General features: G+C 47.9%; 1 protein-coding gene across 20 annotated transcripts in view; it reads right to left on the bottom strand.

Annotated features, from left to right (window-relative positions):
• The window catches only part of NTRK3 (neurotrophic receptor tyrosine kinase 3), a 383,256-nt gene that overhangs the window by 137,105 nt on the left and 227,112 nt on the right, over window positions 1-19,039 (bottom strand). For all 20 annotated transcript variants that reach the window (XM_085010554.1, XM_085010518.1, XM_085010503.1 and 17 more), the window contains 1 exon segment: window positions 13,569-13,757. In XM_085010554.1, the coding sequence (XP_084866680.1) occupies window positions 13,569-13,757 (189 nt within the window).

Genomic DNA, 19,039 nt, shown 5'->3' with positions numbered 1-19,039 from the left:
CCAGCGGGTCGGGGGAGACTGAAGGTCGTACCCCCAGATGTTCCCAGCACTCAGCACTGAAGGCAGCCTTGGAGGTAATTTTTATTTTCTTTTTTCTTTGTACTTTTCTGGATTTTTCCCCCCAAATATGTACAATGAGCATATACTACTTCGGAAATACAGCAAATATTAGGCTTCATTTATTTTTTTCTTAAGAGGCAAAGAATGGTGAACTACTGTAAGTCATACATCACAAAAGACCAACTACTGAGCAGGTAACTCCCAGGTAGCTGGTCAGGACCTGTGGGGTGGAAGCTACAGATAATTTTGCTTAAGGACCAGCCATCTAAATCTGCTTCACTAAGGACCAGGCGTCGAAATTTGCATCACTGAGTGTTCCTAAGCATTCCATCACCCCTTCCTATGAACTTTCGCCTGGCCCACAGGAGTTGGAGCTATTTGGGTCATTTCACTGAGACCAGGAGAAAGGACTGAGATGAACTCCAGCTGCAGAATGAGGCCAATCGCTGTGGCCACTTCTCCAGCTGGGCCCAGCAGGGCATAGGGCTCTCAGGGGCCTCTCATTCAGGGCTTTCCACCATTTACAGTCCAACAACGTGAAATGACGGATACTTTTAATACAAGAGAACTGTCATTTATTTATTAGCTGGGGACAGGCACTGCAGCCAAGAAGGATGCATTATAAATCAAATCCTTTCTCAGCCATTAAAAATTAATACAGTTCATAATGTAGAACGCCAGTAATTTCTTTATTAGAGCAGCGTGTCTTTTTTTTTTTTTTTTTTCTTTTCTTCCATGTTTTGTTTTTACTTGCTCCCTTCCCTGGGGATAGGTTTTTTTTTTTTCCTCATGAGTGGCTGGGTATAAACTACCTCAGGGAAAGGTATAGGGAAATACAGCTTTTCAGCCAGAGGTTAACACAGAGCCATGGAAGCAAAGCTCTTGGGAAAAAAAAAAAGGAACTGCTGACCAATCTCCCCTCAGAAATAAGGTGGTACTGAACCTTCCCATTTCACCTCGTGGAAGCTCATTTATGATATTCTTCATCTGTTTCTGACCCACCCTTCATCAAAAATCGAAGGCATTTTAGGTTCCTGAGAGGCTAGAGAGAAGAAATATATAAGGAAGGTGATTTTTCAGTGTGTTGGGAGGTCTCTGTGTTTTCTATCTGCAGCTGGTTACTTCCTCACAGAGGGACATTCACTGGCTTTTCGAATATCTCCAAATGAACTTGGCATTCACAAAAAAAAAAAAAAAAAACCGTGGATGTGGGAAGCCCAGGCCCAGAAGAGAAACCCTTCATACCCTCCCCCTTTACTCCTGGGATTCAAGGATGCCAAGTAGACCAGAGAATGCTGAGCCTCTGAGGCTTCTTTTTGGAGTAGCAGCTCCAGGAAATGCAAAAACCTGGAATTATAAAGAGAGCAACTTCTTTGCTTCCTGACTTTGGAGGAAGCCAAGGGGAGAATCCAGAATCTATGTGAACCTCCTGCCCACTTTGGGTACACGGAGAGGTTTGCAATGGTTGGTTTAACCAGGTGACCTTCTCAGATGACCTGCCAAGGGCTGTATAGGTAAAGAAGAGGGCCTTTCCGACCTGTCTACACTGCCCCCTGGCAAGCTGTCCTTGTCCCAGAGGACCCAGACAACTGGCATTGATGACTTTGTCAAACCAGCCACGACTGAGTTAACGCTCCTTGTAGCAAGTCCCCACAAATCCCCAAGCACATTTTAAAAATCTATTTTCAGAATTACACCTAGCATAATTCAACCAATCAATGAGCCATTAGGAGTTTAGTCCAAATTCTTCTTCATCACCAGTCAGGGGCCGCCCTGACTCAGCAGAATGTAACGTGAAGAGTTGCTGTGTCACCAGCAATTCTAGGTCTGGGGACAGAAGCTAACACAGCGCCTGGTGAGAGGCCCAGCTGGCTACCATCTGGTGGCAAATTAAGCTCCACAGCCACCAGGAATAGGACAAAAGGAAGCTTGGCCGAAAAAGAAGCCAACTTGCCCCCAGGACTGTCGCTGTCTTTCCCCCAGTTGGAGCCCTTGCATCCAATCCACTGCCCATCAATTTTGGACCCCACTCTTCAAACCTACCTGTCTGAAGCTCTGGTGACCTGCTGGGGTGAGGGGGGTGTGCTGAAGTGCGGAGGGGGCTGCTGAAGGAAACCATGGAAGCTCTAGAAAGGGACATCCTTCTACTGGGATGGTAGGCACTATGGGTCACCCAGGCCGCCATCTGTCTGAAAATCTCCCAGATCATCCTCAGCCTCCCAAAAGGTGGGGTACAGCTGAAGTGAAGATCAGCCGATAGTGAGAGGAGGCAGCCCAGGGCCAGGGCAAGAGGCATGTTCCTAAACCCCTGAGTTTGAATCCTGGCTCCATCACTGATCAGCGAGGGACCTTGGGCAAGTTCCTTAACTTCCCTGAGCCTGAGTTTCCTAAGCCATGAACTGGGGATCGATCGTAACACTCACAATGACAGACTGATTGAACACAGAGAGAGGGACGATGAGGGGAAGAGAGGGTGGCAGACTCTATCACGACACAGTTTTGTGATTTCCTAGCTTGGAGACTCCAGGAAATGACTAAACCTCCCCCATGCATCACCTTCCTCATCTGTGAAATGAGGAGAGTAATAGCACCTGCCTTCCGTGGGTTTAGTAAGGACTAAACAATGTATCACGTTTAAACTGTATTCAGTGCCAACAATAAGCGCAAGCAGAGTAAGACTTTATAATCATCTTCACGTGCTTCAAGTTCAGAGCTGAGCCCTGAGTAGGTATTGAGAAATATTGAGCAAATGTTACTTGTCTTCTCTTTACCAGCTCCTGCTCCCACTTACTTTCCAGAAATGATGCTTCCAAAGGGATCGCAGTGCGGCTCCTGGGAATTCACACAATTTGCTCAACCGAGATAATCGGATCTGGCTAAAACCACATGAAGAAATCTGTCTTCACTGGGGCATATAAGTATATTCTGGAAAATTAGCAGGAAAATTTCCCAGACCAGAAGAGCCCTGATGGCAACCGCAAATTACCAGCTTGCTTTCTCTAAGAGGAGACACAGAAGAAGTAACATTTACATGAAATCTATATTCTCTTCTTCCTCCTGCCACTTCTAGCCCAAGAGGGCTCTGCTTACTCCTAGGGGGACAGGAGTTGAACCTCAGTGAGGAACTGGGGTAGTGGGCAGTGCCATTTCTCAAAGCCATTTCCCCTTTCTTCCTTCCAACCGACCCTGATTCTATGGAGGGATTCACGCCCCTCCAGGGAGCTTTATGACTCAGGGAAGTAAGTTGCATTCCCAAGCCCAGGGAAGAATCTGGAGGAGCTTAGGTGTTTGTGACTATCCCATTTTCTTTGTGGGTGACTGGTTTAGGAATAAATAGATGACATAATTCTGGACAATGAGATAGGAGGTAATCTGGGGGATTCAAGAGAAGGTTTTCTCAATTTCAATCAACCCATAAGAAGAGACAATTCTGGGCTGGCCTTGGTCCATGTCTTCGGTTGTGATGCCTGGAGCTGCTGCAACCACCTCGTAATCATGAGGAGAGCCAATCTGGTGGTAAAACCGAAGGCAGAAAGGCAGAGGCAAGAGAACCAGAAAAGCAGAACTAGAGCCCTAGCGTACTTTATCAGGAAGCTTCCCTACCTATTTACTTGAGTTTTGTGATGACCAGTTTCCCTCTTTTTAAGCGCAGTGGGTCAGGATTCTCTAGTAGTTTGAGCCAAAATATCTGGCATGATATGGTCAGTGTTTAAAACATGACATGTGTGCACAGATGTGAACAAGATCCATATACACATATATTTGTGTTTGAAGTTCCCATGTATAGGTCAGCTAAGAAAGAATGTAAGAGATTTGCACAGGTATGTGGCAGAGCAGGGGCATTGCATTTTCAAGAAAATAATGTTTTCTGACTGGGGGAGGATAAAACAAAGAAAATAAAACAAGCAAACAAGAAAATCTCACCATGACCCTCTCTGCTATCCCCTAGTTGAGTCTACAGCTTTTCGGTCTCATTAACCCAAAAGGAAATTGGCCTGAGCCCTCTGCTCATCTACATCAATCATTTCCTGACAACCAGCATATTACAGTCCTGACTCTTAAGAGCATCTCTGTGACTGCAGAACTGGGTGATAAAATGCAATTTCTTAAAGTTGGGGGGAAAAGAAATCATTGGAGGGAAAGATTCCTATATTTTCAAAAATAATGTCCAGCTCTGACAAACCTCCCTTTTTGACACTATCAGGCTGGTTTCCCCCAACAGCATATTTGAGGCATGAGTTTTGTTTGTAACCCCAAGCCCCAATTACCTACATCAAACACCTGTGTTCACAGAGGTTCTAATAGGTATACTCAGAAACCAAGCGCAGGGACCCAATAAATTTGGGAGATGCTACAGACCCAAGGATTCTCCTGAAAAATCGCCATGACCTTCACCACCTAAAATTGTTGTCAAGGTGAGGATGGTCATGTACATGCCATTTAGGCAGGTTCACAGAGCCGTTCCCAATTCCCATGCCAAATCATGTCAAAAAATGCCAGCTAAGGTCTCAAGTTCAGAGAGGTTGGCTGCCTTGCCCACAGTCAGGTGGTTTCTGAGTTGGAAGGTGGGATCCAGGGTCTAGGATGACCCATTCTCATTTCCCTTTTCTACTGAAAAAGAATCCCCTATAACCAAGGGTTCCGTTCCCCTCTGAACTGGCTAGACTCTACCCCAGCTCACTCCATGCCAAAGGCATTACATCCCCTTCTTGGAACAAAGAGGTGTTTTGACCTTCCATACCATGATTTGGAGACAGTGGCTTGGGAGCCACAGCTTGCACCTTGGACCGTGCATCTTCCCTTAGAGAAAGCTCCCCAAGATTCCAATCCTAAGGGGCAGATCTGCCTAGAAACGAGGAATGCAGTGAAAACTTGGCCCTGACCAGCAACTCCGGATCTTGGGGTTTAGGAAGTTTTAGAGGCACCTGTGAGAGCTTCAAGGCAGAGAACAACCGACAAAGACCCCTGATCCACTTGAATGAAGGGCACTTAGTTCTCTGCCAGAAATCCTGAAGAATGCCACCACCCCAGGCCTGGGCATTCCCGTGGAACTCTGCCACTTCCTGTCCCTCCCAGATGCTTGGGAAGAAATGGGACTGAGCTCATGCCAAACTTGTTCAGGCCCATCTGGGCCCTCTGTCAGATGAGTTACCACATCTGCTAGGGAGGTGAAAACAGAACCCCAAACCCCCATTACAGCCTGGAATGAGATCCATCGAACATCTGTGTCCACAGAGATAGTAACAGGTATACTCAGAAACCTAGCTCAAGGACCCAATAAATTTGGGAGATGCTGCAGATCCAAGAATTCTCCTGCAAAACTGCAATGACATTTACCATTAAAAGTTCTCAGAATCCCACGGTAAAAAACAAACAAAAAGGATTCAATCCAGGTTTTTCCAAACATATTTGACCACAAAAAAATTGTTTTTGAAAAATGCCTATTAACATCCCTCAGAACACAACTTGGGAAATCTCTCCTTAAAGGCAGCTGGGGAGAAGACGGAAGGGCAGGTGGATTTAGCACTTCTTGGCAAAGAGGTGGGAAGAGCTTGGGTTTGTCATTATTGACCATTAAGAAGATAGCACAATGGGAAAGAGGACTCCCCTGCTCTTTGGCACATCTCCCATCAGGAGTATGACTCATGAGCTCATTCATAGGAAATGAACACAAGGACCATTTTCTTCTGGAAAAGGGCTTCTAGAAAGAGAAAGCTAATAGGTACTACCACCAACAATACAGCCCCCTGCTGTCTCTAGGGATGGTGTGGGGAGTCTTTTTTGCCTTTTCCTGCCTCTTAGCCTCTGCCCACAAAATAGGAATATTCATCTCTTTAAAGACGCAGGAACCCCCAGCTCTTCCCTGGACCTGCATGCAGGGCCCCTCCCTGTGAGAAATGAGTGATTTATCTGATGGCTGAGGTGGGCAGAGTCCACCATCTGTCCTCCTATTCTCTTCCAGGAAGGGCTAATGCAGAAAAGGGGGGCTCCCCTTGCATGTGTGGTCTTCCAAGGTGCTCCTAAGCTTCATGACTTACAGAAGACGAAGTAGACCATGACCTTCCATGCAACTATTCAGACATCATCTGCTCTGCAGACCCAATGCCTGTCTCTGTACCCCAAGTTCAGGACTTGGGAGAGGCATCACGAAGTCCATTTTGGCTTTAAGCCAAAGCAACCTTCTTAAACCTAGCAATAAAGCCCAATGTTTGATTCCTACCTGATCCCTGTGTGGATTTCTCAGCTGGTTCAGAATGATCACCCTTAAAAATTCCCAGACTGGATGCCTGAATCTAGTTGAAGGAAAAATAGAGAAAACCTCTGGGAAATCTTTAGCTGGAGGGAAGTTAATCCTCCCCTCCTTGAAGACAAGACTGAGGCCAAAACTTGCCAAGAAGATGAGTATTCTTCTGCCTCCACGCCAGGCTCTGGACAGGAAGCAAAGGACCCGCTCCACACCTCACTCACTTTCAGCCACTGGATGTGCCTTCCCCTGGGTGTAGGTTCCCCTACAGAATGGCACTTCTCCAGGCTGGCTGGGGGTCTTCTCATTCTCCACCACCTCCTCCACCGTGTAGCACATGCTTATCCCCCAAGTACTTTTTTTAAGCCAATTACGGTGTATTTACAGTGAGCATAATTATACTAATTACTTAATTAGCATGACTGCATGCAGCTACTAACTTTGAGTATGTGATTATGGCAGTGAAGCACAGAACAGATGAGGTCATGGGACTCAATAGGAAGGCAGGCTGTCTTAGCTCAGGGAGATGGACCTGAGCCTGTCCCTTTGGACAAGTTGGTTACAGCTCCAAAGGACCTGCTCAATCAAAAATGTCTAGCATTTTCAGATACTTTGGGGTAAATGGCATCATTTGATTTTCTTCTTCCTGGGATAGGAAAAAAAAGTGGCAAAATGCCACACTTAGATTATGTCTGGATCTAAGGGTTTGGGGGGTGTCAGTACCTAACAGAGGCTAATCTCCAGGGACCGAAACCCTCAGGACAAGGACTTATTGCCTTGGCTCCCAAGATAACCCATTCTGGAGTCATCTAGTTCTTTCTAGAAAGGAAGAAAACTAGTAAAGTGTCTGAGCACTCCCTTCTTCATTGGGCTCACCAAACCTAGAATCACAGTGGTCTTCGGGGTCTGCTACTTATTCTAATTGTGTCTGAAGACAGCATTGAAGGAAAATCCGAGGGGAACAATCCTAATTCATGTTCATTTAAAATGTCTTATGGGAGTTCTCTCAAGGTGCAGCCGGCTAAGGATCCAGCATTGCAACTGCAGAGTTTTGGGCTGCTGCCGTGGCACAGCTTTAATCCCTGGCCCAGGAACTTCCATACGCTGCGTGCATGGCAAAAAAAAAAAAAAAAAAAAAAAGAAAAAGAAAAAGAAAAAAAAAAATTCCATTAAAGACTACCTGGGCCTGGAGAGACCCATCTGGTGAAAAAGGTTGAGGGAAAATATCACTATCACCTTCACCAAGATTCAACCTACAGTTCCCTTAATGGAGCGGCCCAGAACCAACCAGCAGACTAAAGGAGGAGGAGCATCAGAATGGCTCCCCCGCATTGGTCCTATTCTCTCCCTGTCACATTTAGCTAAGCCTGCCTCCTAAACCAACTACTGGGAGAAAACAGCAGCCCCTGCACGCCAGCCTCCTCTTTTCAGCTCCACTCCCAGAGGAGCGCCCGAGTCCAGGCCTGTAACCAGATCCCCTGCTTTCCATCAGGCAAGTCCAGCAGGACTTCTGCTAGAGAAAAACTTAGAAAGGCACATTCTTCAGTAGCAGCAGCTGCTGCCTCAGCCTCCGCCTCTGCTCCTGGATTGGGAAGGGGTCTCGGGCGTGGGGGGAGGGCAGCTCCCAGACAAAGGAGCCCATTCTCCATATTTCATTTGCAAGTCCACTATGCTGAGCTAAGTGGCGGGGAATAAACACCCATCATCACCCTGCACTAAGCAATGTTTGTTAGTCTAGAAGGTGACAGAAATCTACATTGTGCCGATGCAGGATTAATACCACACTACGCACACAGGCTCTGAGCCCCCCACTGGAGCTGGGTATCTGGCCTCCATAGATCCTCTTCCACAAAAGACCAGTTCCATTGCTGACTGACCAAGAGGAGGAGGGAGAGGCTATCCACTGGCTCACACCTGAAGGAGGGACCACTGGCCCCAGCTACAGGGACACAGTCACAGATCTAGCGTTTCCAGTGTTGCTCATCTCTGTGGAAGTCCCCCCCCCCTTTTAGGCTGGTATGATAAAGGGCTGCATCAAGCAATTGCTCTGGAAAGAGATAATGAGGCCAGGTCCTCCAAACATCTGCAATGTAGCCAAAGAGCAGTAAGGAAGGGTGGCCCCTTCACCCTATATCCCCAGGCCCACATCAGAGAGCCCCACACTAAAGAGCTCAATGGATGCTTGTTGAATGACTGAGGAATAAAGGGGAAAAAGGGGTTGGAGGGAACCCACACAGTTTCCCAAGAGGGAAAGGTCACTTTGCAATAGCGTGGGCCTAGGAAGAACTTATGGGAAGTTGGAAATGAGCCAGATGTGAAGCGATGGGTGGGGGAGGAAGAAAAGGGAGTGAGGTGATGCAGGGAGGGGAGTCTGGCATTTCAAGCAGGAGTTACACTACAGTTAACAGTCAGAGGTGTGGGGTTGGAGAGAGAACTGGAAGGAAGTGACTAGGGGTAATAAAGGCTGGTGAATCAGCAGCAGAAAGGAGAAAGGTGAGAGCACATGCCCTGTGAGCAGCCCCAAGAGGGCAGAGGGTGCCATTCCACATCTTGGAGATCTGCGATGGTGGCAGTCAGCCTCTGAGGGCAGGGGCCATGGTGCCCTGTTTCCCATTTGTTTCCAGAGCCAAAAAGAAGGCATGACACAAACCCTCAATGAATATTTATTGAACAGATAAAAGGGAGAAAAATCAGCACTGCGTGAGTGACTCGGAAGCTAATGAAGAAGACAGACCCTAAGGAATATGGTCAAGTGTTACCAAGAGATCAAGGGCGAGAACTCGGGGCTCCTATGGCAACGGCACTTCGGGTCAGGGAGTGTGAAGGGGAGGTGAGAGGAAAGGATGGGTGACCGGCATGGGGAGGGTCCCTGGACAGCAGGCCCCCAGGATCGGGGAGATCAGATAGAGGGACAGGGAGCTTAGGCGAGCTGATGCTAGGAAGAAGGGGTACTGTTTCCTCTGTGACAGAAATAACCTGGGAATAAAAGTGGAGCCTGGCCTGGGGACTGAGGGCAGGGGGAAGGGTTGACCTCTGCTCGCTCTACCAGGAGGCAAAGTTGCCAGAGTTCCCTAGTTACCTAGTGGGTTAAGGATCTGACGTTGTCACTGCTGTGGTGCAAGTTTAGTCCCTGGCCCGGGAACTTCCTCAGCCATGGGCGTGGCTGGAAAAAAAGAAGTAAAGTTGTTTTCTGAGAATGGGCTTTGGAAAAGGGCATGAAGACAGACCCCAGGACCTTGAACAGAGCCAAGAAGGCTTCCAGCTGAGCAATGGGAAAGAGCCAAAGCCCTACGCCTCACACAGCAGCTCACAGTCCTGCACCAGCACGTGCACCAGGGTGGCCCGCAGCTGTCACAAAGCGGGACAGAAGTAACTGGGTGCCCAGAGACCTCATCACTTCTCCTCAGTGACCCATCTGGATGGGCCCCTGGGCATCCCATCCAGAAAAGACCTCACCCCAAATCGGCTGTGTGACAAGGAAGGCAGTACCCACTTCCTGATGCTCTCAAGCACTCGGGGGCTTTTAATAAACAATGAGAGAGGCCTCACTAGACCTCAGCTTCCACAGACATCCCCAGTAGAAGCATCTTTATTCAACTCTTTCAGAATCCCCAGGAAAGGCTGAATGCATGGAGAATAAAGACCATACCACACAGAGCACAAAACATCTGATAAGGATGATACTCCGTGATCTCCAAACATCCTTGCGGCCCTGATGCCCAATGACAAACACTATGGACCAGACTGAAGACCGATAGAAAGTGAAACGCCAGGAGGGGAGCAGCACCCAATCACTGCAGGCAGGAAGGACCCACCACTTAGGATAAACATGTGGGCAAAGAAAGAAAAGCACCTTTGTGCTAAATCCCTTGCTGAGGGACATGCGGAAATGAGGCCTGAAGTCAGGTAGCCGCGTCTTCCCACAGCGCACGCCCGTTAAATGGGATGAGGAAGGGGATCAGACTGGAGAGCCCCAGGACGCCAAGATCTGAGCACTTCTCCTCCCTTAATCCTCTGTTTCTTGCCATTCCCCCCAATGGAGTGACCCCGGCCTTGTCTGCAGCGTCATAAATGTTCACTGCTTATTTATTCGCCGAGGCGCATGTGGCTTTAATTATTTATGATAGTGTCTCAGGGCACATGGACTGTGTCTTGCAGTCCTTTCTGGCTGATGAAGACTCTGTAATCAGAGACCCGTGGCTTCCCTGCCAGTAAATCTCAGTGAGGAGAGGGCCGGGTGCTCGCTTCCCCGCCTGTGTGTGACTCAGCCACCACTTGCAGAGGGAACATCAGCCAAATCCGGTTACAGGGCTCCCACACACTGTGTGTCGTTGCTACACGTGTTTTCTGAAGACAGTTAAGAGCCATCCGCCCTCTATTGAGGGGACAAAACGTTCTGCTTCCCTTAAAAGGATACCTGCCGGAATATCCGAGGTTTTGACAACCTGGGGTCCTGGGGGATTTGGCGCTGATGAGGTAATCTTTCCCTAACCTCAAGTCCTGTCACTGAACCTGCCTCCCTCCATCTCAACCAACCCCTTCGTATTTTCATAGAAGTGCTCTCTGGACCTGTGAGAAGGCTGCTTTGAGTCTCAAACCCAAAGAGCAGCAGTGATGCTCCTCTTCACAGTTTCCTAGGGCAACGGCTCCAGGGCTGGAGGCTGGGTCCTGACATTGAGGCACACTCAGACCCCACAGGTCCCTGCATGGTACCCGCTCATCCGCATGGCCCAGAGGAAACTCCCTCCCATGTGCCAGATTTGCTCCATCTAGTAACTATGCCAAAACCTGGCACCAGGAGCCCACATGACCCAACTCCACCCTGCGGCCCAGAGCTTCCACTACAGAGTACAGTGCATCCTCATTATTCCTGGATTCTGTATTTACGAATTCACCCACTCACTAGAATTCATGTGTAGTCCCACCGTCAGTACTCACGGCGCTTTCGTGGTCATTCACAGACATTCCGAGAGTGATGACAAATTTGAGTCACCCCTTGTACATGTTCCCAGATGAGGTCAAAAGGCCATCTCTGCCTTCCTGTTTTGGCTCTTAAACTGTAAATGAGCATCCCTTGCATGATCTATTTAAGGCCACTTTTTTGGCATATTTGTGCTTTTTGTGGGTGAGCTTGCTGTTTAAAGCAACCCCCAACCATAGCATTGAAGCTCTGTCCAGTATCCCTAAAAGCAAGAAGACTGTGATGAGCCTTATGGAGAAAAGAGGTGTGTTCCATAAGCCTTGTCCAGGTGTGAGGCATGGTGCCATTGGCCATTATGAGTTCAATGGTAATGAACCAGCAATACATATTAGGGTGCCTTTAAACAGAAGCACACATAATACGGGTTATGTCTTGATCAGCTGATAAAAAGGTTGTGACCAGGAATTCCCATTGTGACTCAGTGGTAGTGAACCCGACTAGTATCCATGAGGACAAGGGTTGGATCCCTGACCTCGCTCAGTGGGTTAAGAATCTGGTGTTGCCTGAGCTATGGTGTAGATCATAGATGAGGCTCAGATCTGGCGTTGCTGCGGCTATGGTGTAGGCCAGAGGCTGCAGCTCTGATTTGACCCCTAGCCCGGGAACTTCCCTATGCCGTGGGTGTGGCCCTAAAAAAGTTGTGACCAGATGCTCCAGCAACCTAATCCTGAATTTGCAGGATTCATTAATTTCAATGTTCATAGTGACTTTACAGAACATTACTTCAAATAATGAGAATTGATTATATATTCAACACAGCAATGCCAAGTCTCTATTCAAATACCAACATCACTCTAGAAAACTCAGCAACATCACCCTGAGATCAAGTTTGGACCCCAGCTGCTATCTCAGAGGGTTTTCCTCCTGCCCACACCCAGGTCTGTCAAGGATGCACCTGATCTGAGGCAAGAGCTTCAGTCAGAATAGAACCATCCTTGGTACTGTGCTACCCACTGCTCGTCTGACACAGGTGTCTCCCTTCTCTCACCCAGCCCTGGTCCAGACACCAAGTATCTTTCCTCTCATGAGTGCTGATGGGGGGAAGTCTGATAAACACTGAGACAGATTCTGGAGGACACTCAGGGTTGCAAGACAAATGATGAACTTATCCTGATTCAAGCCTGGTCCCTCCCACAGAGACCATCCTCCCACTAAAACTCAGAGCCAGAAAAACAGATGCAAAGGTGGATGGTGTCATCAAATGTGCACTTTGCTATCAGATGAACCAGTGGGGGCAGCAAGAGTTCTGTGAGCTACCTAGAGTGTGGTCTGAGTACAGATAGCTCCACTGGGGAAGAGCAAGACCAGAGACACTTCCTCCTAGGCTGATTTGGAGGAAGAGACAACTGGCAGAAGCCTGAGGGCAGGGGAGGGGGATCACAGCCCCCTAGAACCTCGGGCTTCCTTTCTACATGAGGAGGCCTTAACCTAGCCCACCCCTTCTGTCCCTTTCAGCTCTAAGGCAGTCTTTGTGGTCTCTTCCCTGTCCCCTCTCCTGAAATAGGGGACTATTTCCTGGGGGCAGGAGCAGTGGCAGTGGAGGGGTATGTGCTGGGGTTGCTGGACCTACGTGGAACCTGGAGCCACAGCCTGGGGAACACCTGCTAGATGGAAGCCAGGCCATGGAAACTCCAGCAGCTGAGAGAAGCCCTAGCAGAGATCGGCAAAAATACAAAGGGAGGGGCTGAGCCAACGGGAGATAAGAGAGTAGGAAACAGGTGCCCTGAGTCTGCTGATCTGAATGAGACCTCTGCAGTGCGGCGGGGAAGGGTCCTAGCTCAGGGAATGATCTGATTTTCAGGACATACACTTCGGGGCACTGGAGGGGCAGCTAGCGAGGTGTTTCCATTCAGAAGGTGCTCACCGCCCTTCATTCCCTTCCCCCTCGTGCAGGCTGGGATGGAGGGTCTGAACGACCTCGTGGCTGTTGTCTGGACAGTCAGGTTATGTTTCCCGAATAGACAGGCCAGGCGCACAGATGAGACCAGCAGTGCCCCTGCCCCTGCCTTACTGGGAACACCTCTCCAGGTGGGGCTGGGGCCCCCTGCCTCTAGGCTGCTCCCCTCCTTGGCCAGCTCTTCCCAGGGAACTCTGTCCCAGTGGCGTCCCCTTCCCCAGGCTAGTCTCCAAGTTTCGAGACAAAGAGGGAGGGTATCTTAGAGAGTGGGGGGTTAGCAGATAGCAGGTCATCCCAGAAGGTTCCAGAACCCCAGCTCCATGGTCTACGGCCTCACCACCCTTCCCCTCCCACCAGAAGGGACAACATTCTACTGCAGTACTCACACGTGTCTGGCTTGTGGCAGTTGTGTCCCTGGCGGAAGTACTGGGGGTTCTCAATGACTGGGATGCGGGTCATGCCAATGACCACTGTGTCCGGCCCGGCGTCCAGTGATGAGGGTGTGGTGATGCCATGGTTGATGTGATGCAGTGGGCTGGCTGAGTCCTCTTCACCACTGATGACAGCCACAGGACCTGTACAGCCCAGGAGAGACACGGGAGCCATGAGTCACATCTGGCCAGTGCCCAGCCCTGCCCACAGACCCTTCCACCCTTCTGCCATCCTGTTTTCCACAGGAGCAAAATCCATTGGAAGAGTGTTCCCCAAATGCTCTGGATTCTGAATTGAGAAAAACTTTTAATTCTTCTTCATGAGAGAAAAATCGACCCTGTCACACCATGGGATCATGGCAAAACAAGGGCGTGAATCCAAAAGACTAGCACGTGAATTATTTACACTTTCTCCATATCCAAATTAGTTCAAAATAATAAAAAGTTTAAATGCATTTCTTTGCTTATATAGCAACAGGATAAAAAAAAAAAAAAAAAGGGACTCAGCCCTTCTTTAGGAGCTCTTAAAACTATCGATGCCAAGTCCCACCCCAAAGATTCTGATTCACTTGGTCTGGAGATGCAACATGGGCATTTGGATTTAAAGAGCTTCCATGTAAGTCCCACGTCCAGTGAAACCCTAGAATCTTTCATTAGGGCCTTGGAGGATGAGAACATTTCCAAAGTGGATGGCAGATTCCCACAGGAGTACAAAGCAACCTTTACTGGACTCTGCTATCCACCCTCCCCTCCCACAGAGAGAGAAGCCCACTCTGGATGTGGATCCAACCTGAGCCACTTTCACAAGTGATAGTATTGAAGCTGCAACACTATTAGCCTATAGGCTGCCAGGCCAGCCATCCCACTCTTGACAGCTTCCTATTTGCCCTGACGGCATCAAAGAACCATTTGCCATCTTCACCAACCCTAATGCCACCACTTTCTAATCCAAAGAAGAAACCCAGTAAAAAGATAATTCATGCTCCATCGTGGTGGAGCAATGATTTTGTTTGGTGGTGTGATTCTCCCACATGTACAAATATAACTCCTGTAAAGTGAATTAGCTGTGACTGTTTGTGGCTTTTCCTACAAGTGGTGTTTGAAATGGCTGTTTTGCAAGACACATGGTCCCAAGACAAAGTGCCTGCTGTGATTTGGTTTTGCAGCTTGAACAATATTTCCACTGCAGAAACCCATTACATCTTACTGAAGTTTATGGGGAGAATATTTCCCATCAGGTAGCCAGGTGAAGCGCCAATGAGGCAGAACTAAATGGAAGACGAGTAAATGCAAACTGAGGACCCCGAATTCCACTCCGTCAGCACAGACAGGTTTATTCCAACCTGTGACAAATGTCTGACTGTGCTCAAAGACCGTGTGAAAAAACAGCCATAAGCGACTTCCCCAAACACTTGCAGTCATCATGTGCCTTTGCGAAAAGAGGCCAGTTCCTGGAAACACCTTGTAAACTTTTCTGAAACACTTCATATTGATTTCCAGTTAAACACTGGTCTCTAGCCTTCTCTCCCCAAATGCTACTAACGTATGGAGGAATTAAAGAAGTATTTTTGCACAAAGAGGCAAAGGGGAGAGAAGAGGAAATGAGGTGTTTCAACAACATTTTTGAAGATGAAAAAGCAAAGGAGAAATCTCACTTACAGAGAGGAGGAGGATAAGGAAGAAAGGACCATTGGGTATGTGGTGGGGAATCCTGACAGTTGGGAGGCCCAGTACTTGAAGGGACAGAGGACCTGGGAGGGCCGGGGTGAGGCTCAGGTTGGAACAAGGCACCTGGCCATCACCTCACCCACCCCCACACCGCCAAAGTCTAGTGGTTTATTCACAGAGAAATCCCTTACATGTGATCATGCCTTAGTGAAGCAGAAGAGTTGACAAGCCCCATTCATGCCCACAAAGCAGGATCTCATTAGCTTTCTAGACCTCGATTCCTAAATATGAGAAAACAGTTGAGCATCACCAGACATTTCAACAAAGCTGCATCATGAAAGAGGGAGCACAAGACACACAGACAATCCGAGACCTGCAGGAAGCAGAAGTAATTCAGGGAGCAGATTTTTTTTTAATATTCTCAGGAAGATAAATGAAGACATTGCATCCAGAAAACAAGAGGATATTTAAAATGTGAACAATTAAGAAGGTAAAAAAGAATCCTTGTCAGTTATGATTATCAAAATTTGAAAATCAAAGAAGAATGGAAAATAAGTCAAGGAAATGTTCCAGAAAGTCAAACAAAAAGGGAAAGATAAGGAAATATATGTAATTAAAGACCCGAACTACAAATTCAGCACCTGACTAAAAGAGGAGACAAAGACAGAGAGGTAGAAAAAGCAAATAGAAAAGATGGAAGGGAGAATTAAAAAATACGGGAAAATTTCCCCCAAATATTATCTATCCAGTTCCCACACATACATGAGAGCACACACACAGTCACAAAATTATGAAATACCAGGACCCTGAGGATAAAGACGCTAAGAGCTTCTAGGAGGAAAGTCAATTTCGAAAGGACAAGTCACATTTCGAAAGGAACAGGAATCAGAAAGAGCATAGTTCTCTATAATAACCTCGTACTGTTATTATAACTGTGCAAATTCCTTCAAAAAAATTTTTTTTGTCTTTTTAGCGATGCACCCACAGCATATGGAGGTCCCAGGCTAGAGGTCGAATCAGAGCTACAGCTGCTGGCCTACGCCACAGCCACAGCAACTTGGGATCCGAGCCACTCTGCAACCCTCACCACAGCTCACGGCAACGCTGGATCCTTAACCCACTGATCGAGGCCAGGGATGGAACCCACATCCTCATGGTTCCTAGTCGGGTTCATTAACCACTGAGCCACGACAGGAACGCCTTGTTTTATGATTCTTCATTTTTGACTGTGCAACCCTTACACTTGATGGCCACACCTGAGGCATATGGAAGTTCCCTGGCCAGGGACTGGATCCAAGCTGCCCCTCCAGCAACAAGGGATCCTTAACCCACTGTGTTGGGCTGGGGATCAAACCTGACCCTCCTCAGCAACCGGAGCCAATGCAGTCAGATTCTTAACCCAATGCACCATAGCAGGAACTCCAACAATAAAAAAAAATTAAATGTTAAAGAAATGTTAAAAGAATGTTAAAGAAAAAAGTCTCTCCATCCAAGACACACATTTCCAAACACCTCTGGGGTGACAGCACTGCCCCAGATTGAGAACCACTGATACAGGCACCAGCCTCCACTCCAGGAATTAATTTACCTTCCATTTGCCTCGGGAGGAAACCCACAGACCCGCCGCCCCTCTGGGAAAGGAAGCATTTCTTTTTACCTTAAGTTCCATGGGGAAGAATTTATTAAGATTCAAAGAAGGGACAAGCAAAGGGGGAATCTCAGCTGTTTGGGGAGCTCTCTTGTTTTCTGAGCCCCAAGGCAGGTCAGGAAGAGTCAAATTTGCCATTTTCTACCTCTCATCACACACATAGACCGTCTGGTACCTGTCACCAGCCTCTCTGCTGTCACTCATCCATCCCTAATTATGCAATTATTCTGCTCTGCGGTGCTAATAAACAAAAAGAAAGAAACAGACTTACAAGCTTTCTGGTAAGTTCAAGATTCTGAGAGAGGTGGAAGGAGAGACGCTCACATCACAATTCTCTTCCCAAACAGGTGCCTTATTTTTATCCCTTCAGACTGTGGTGGGTTCTGTACTTCTAATCATTCCATGATAGAACCAATGGATAATTAGAGAAAGCCTGATGGCACTGATGAGTGTCTTTCCCAGCAGGATGATCCAAACTGTCTTGCCAGAATCATCTTTTTCTTTCCTTTCCTGCTCCTTTTATATGCGGGGCGGGGGGGGGGGGAACAGGGAGCAGAGCCAGGAATGGCTTAGATTTTCATCAGTGGTTGATGCCAATGCAGGGCTCAGGTTCCTCCAGGAAGCAAAGGTCTCTGATGGGAACATGAGAGGGAAACTCACTGTAGTAGAGGGAGCTCTGACCCAGGCAGGCAGGGCCCCTATGAACGGGGAGCTGGGGGCTTCAAGCCACCACAAGGACTGAAGGGACATGGCATCCTGCAGAAGGCTCTGGTGATCCAGGGTCTGCAGTATATAGAGGAGGAGGATGGGGTGACAGAGTGACAGAGGCTGGAGCAGCAGCCTCCCTGATGCATAACCCAGTTCCAGGGAGGACCTCCTGGAACCATCCCCCCAGTGTCCTGCCCTTGTCCCTTAAAGTCCCTCTGTTCCACTAACTCCCTAATTTACAAAGCACTAACCAGTCTCAGAAACTGGACCCCAAGAATACCCAGTCATTGGTTCAACCTGCTGGCATTTGCCCAGCCAATCCACGGAACTGGAAATCTTCAATGACTCGGAGTCCCAAGGATGTGGTTATAACAAAAGGAAAAAGGGAGGGGAGATAAACGAACTTCTATTAAACACCTACTCTAGGCCAGATATGTTGCTTGGCATTTTGTTCTCTTCTCATTTGGTCCTCCCAAAAATACTGTTATTCCCATTCAATCAACTGGAAAACCGAAATAAGTTTGATTTTTTAAAAATCACTTAGCCAGGAAGTGACAGAGCCTGTATCTGAACCTATGTGTGCCTCCAAAGGTCTTCCTCTTCCCACCAAACTACACATTTTCTCAACAGGTTGGCTGACACCCTAGTATTTTTTTTATAAATAGCTAGAACATGAGCCCATAAAAGAAGCCAAAACATCACATCTGAACCAAAGCACCTAGGAACAGACCACCAAATATTTTCAAGGCTGGACCAACCCATGTAAGATAGCTCTGGGCAATCAAGGCCAATATATATGGCTAAATTATAAAATCCTGGATCCAGAATCCATCCATTTCTATATTTCTTCATTGATCCTTTTACTTCCTTCTAAAGTGGTGGTAGGGGCGGGGCAGGGGGAGATTGGGTGGCAATCTCACCTGGCAATTCAGAAGACCATCTTAGAAACTGTGGTCATTGTGACCGCTGTCACCAAGTTCTTCCAGACACCAAATAGGACTGCAGTTTTCTGCGCTCCTTGAAGTTAGTGCCCTGTCACTTTCTTTGACTTAATGAAAATGGGTGAAGGAAACTATCACTTCCACATGGAAGCTTCCAGATTTAGTGTGTTGAAGACATATCACCCCACACCTGTTGGAATGACTAGCATCAAAAAGATGAGAAATAGCAGCGAGTTCCCATTATTGCTCAGCAGGTTAAGGAACAGACGTTGTCTCAGTGAGGATGTGGGTTTGATCCCTGGCCTCACTCAGTGGGTCAAGGATCCAGCGTTGCTGCAAGCTGCAGTGTAGGTCACAGATGTGGCTCAGATCTGGTGTTGCTGTGGCTGTGGCATAGGCCTGTGCTGCAGCTCCAATTGGATCCCTAGCCCAGGGAACTTCCATATGCCATGGCCATAAAA

Source organism: Sus scrofa, chromosome 1, assembly GCF_054392235.1.
Source record: "Sus scrofa isolate SSC_HxYL_T2T_F1_AM1 chromosome 1, Sscrofa_HxYL_maternal_Yorkshire_Landrace_v2.0, whole genome shotgun sequence".
NCBI lineage: Eukaryota > Metazoa > Chordata > Mammalia > Artiodactyla > Suidae > Sus > Sus scrofa.
Note: the sequence above shows the minus strand (reverse complement) of the source record. Positions and strands in the feature narration are given on the sequence as shown.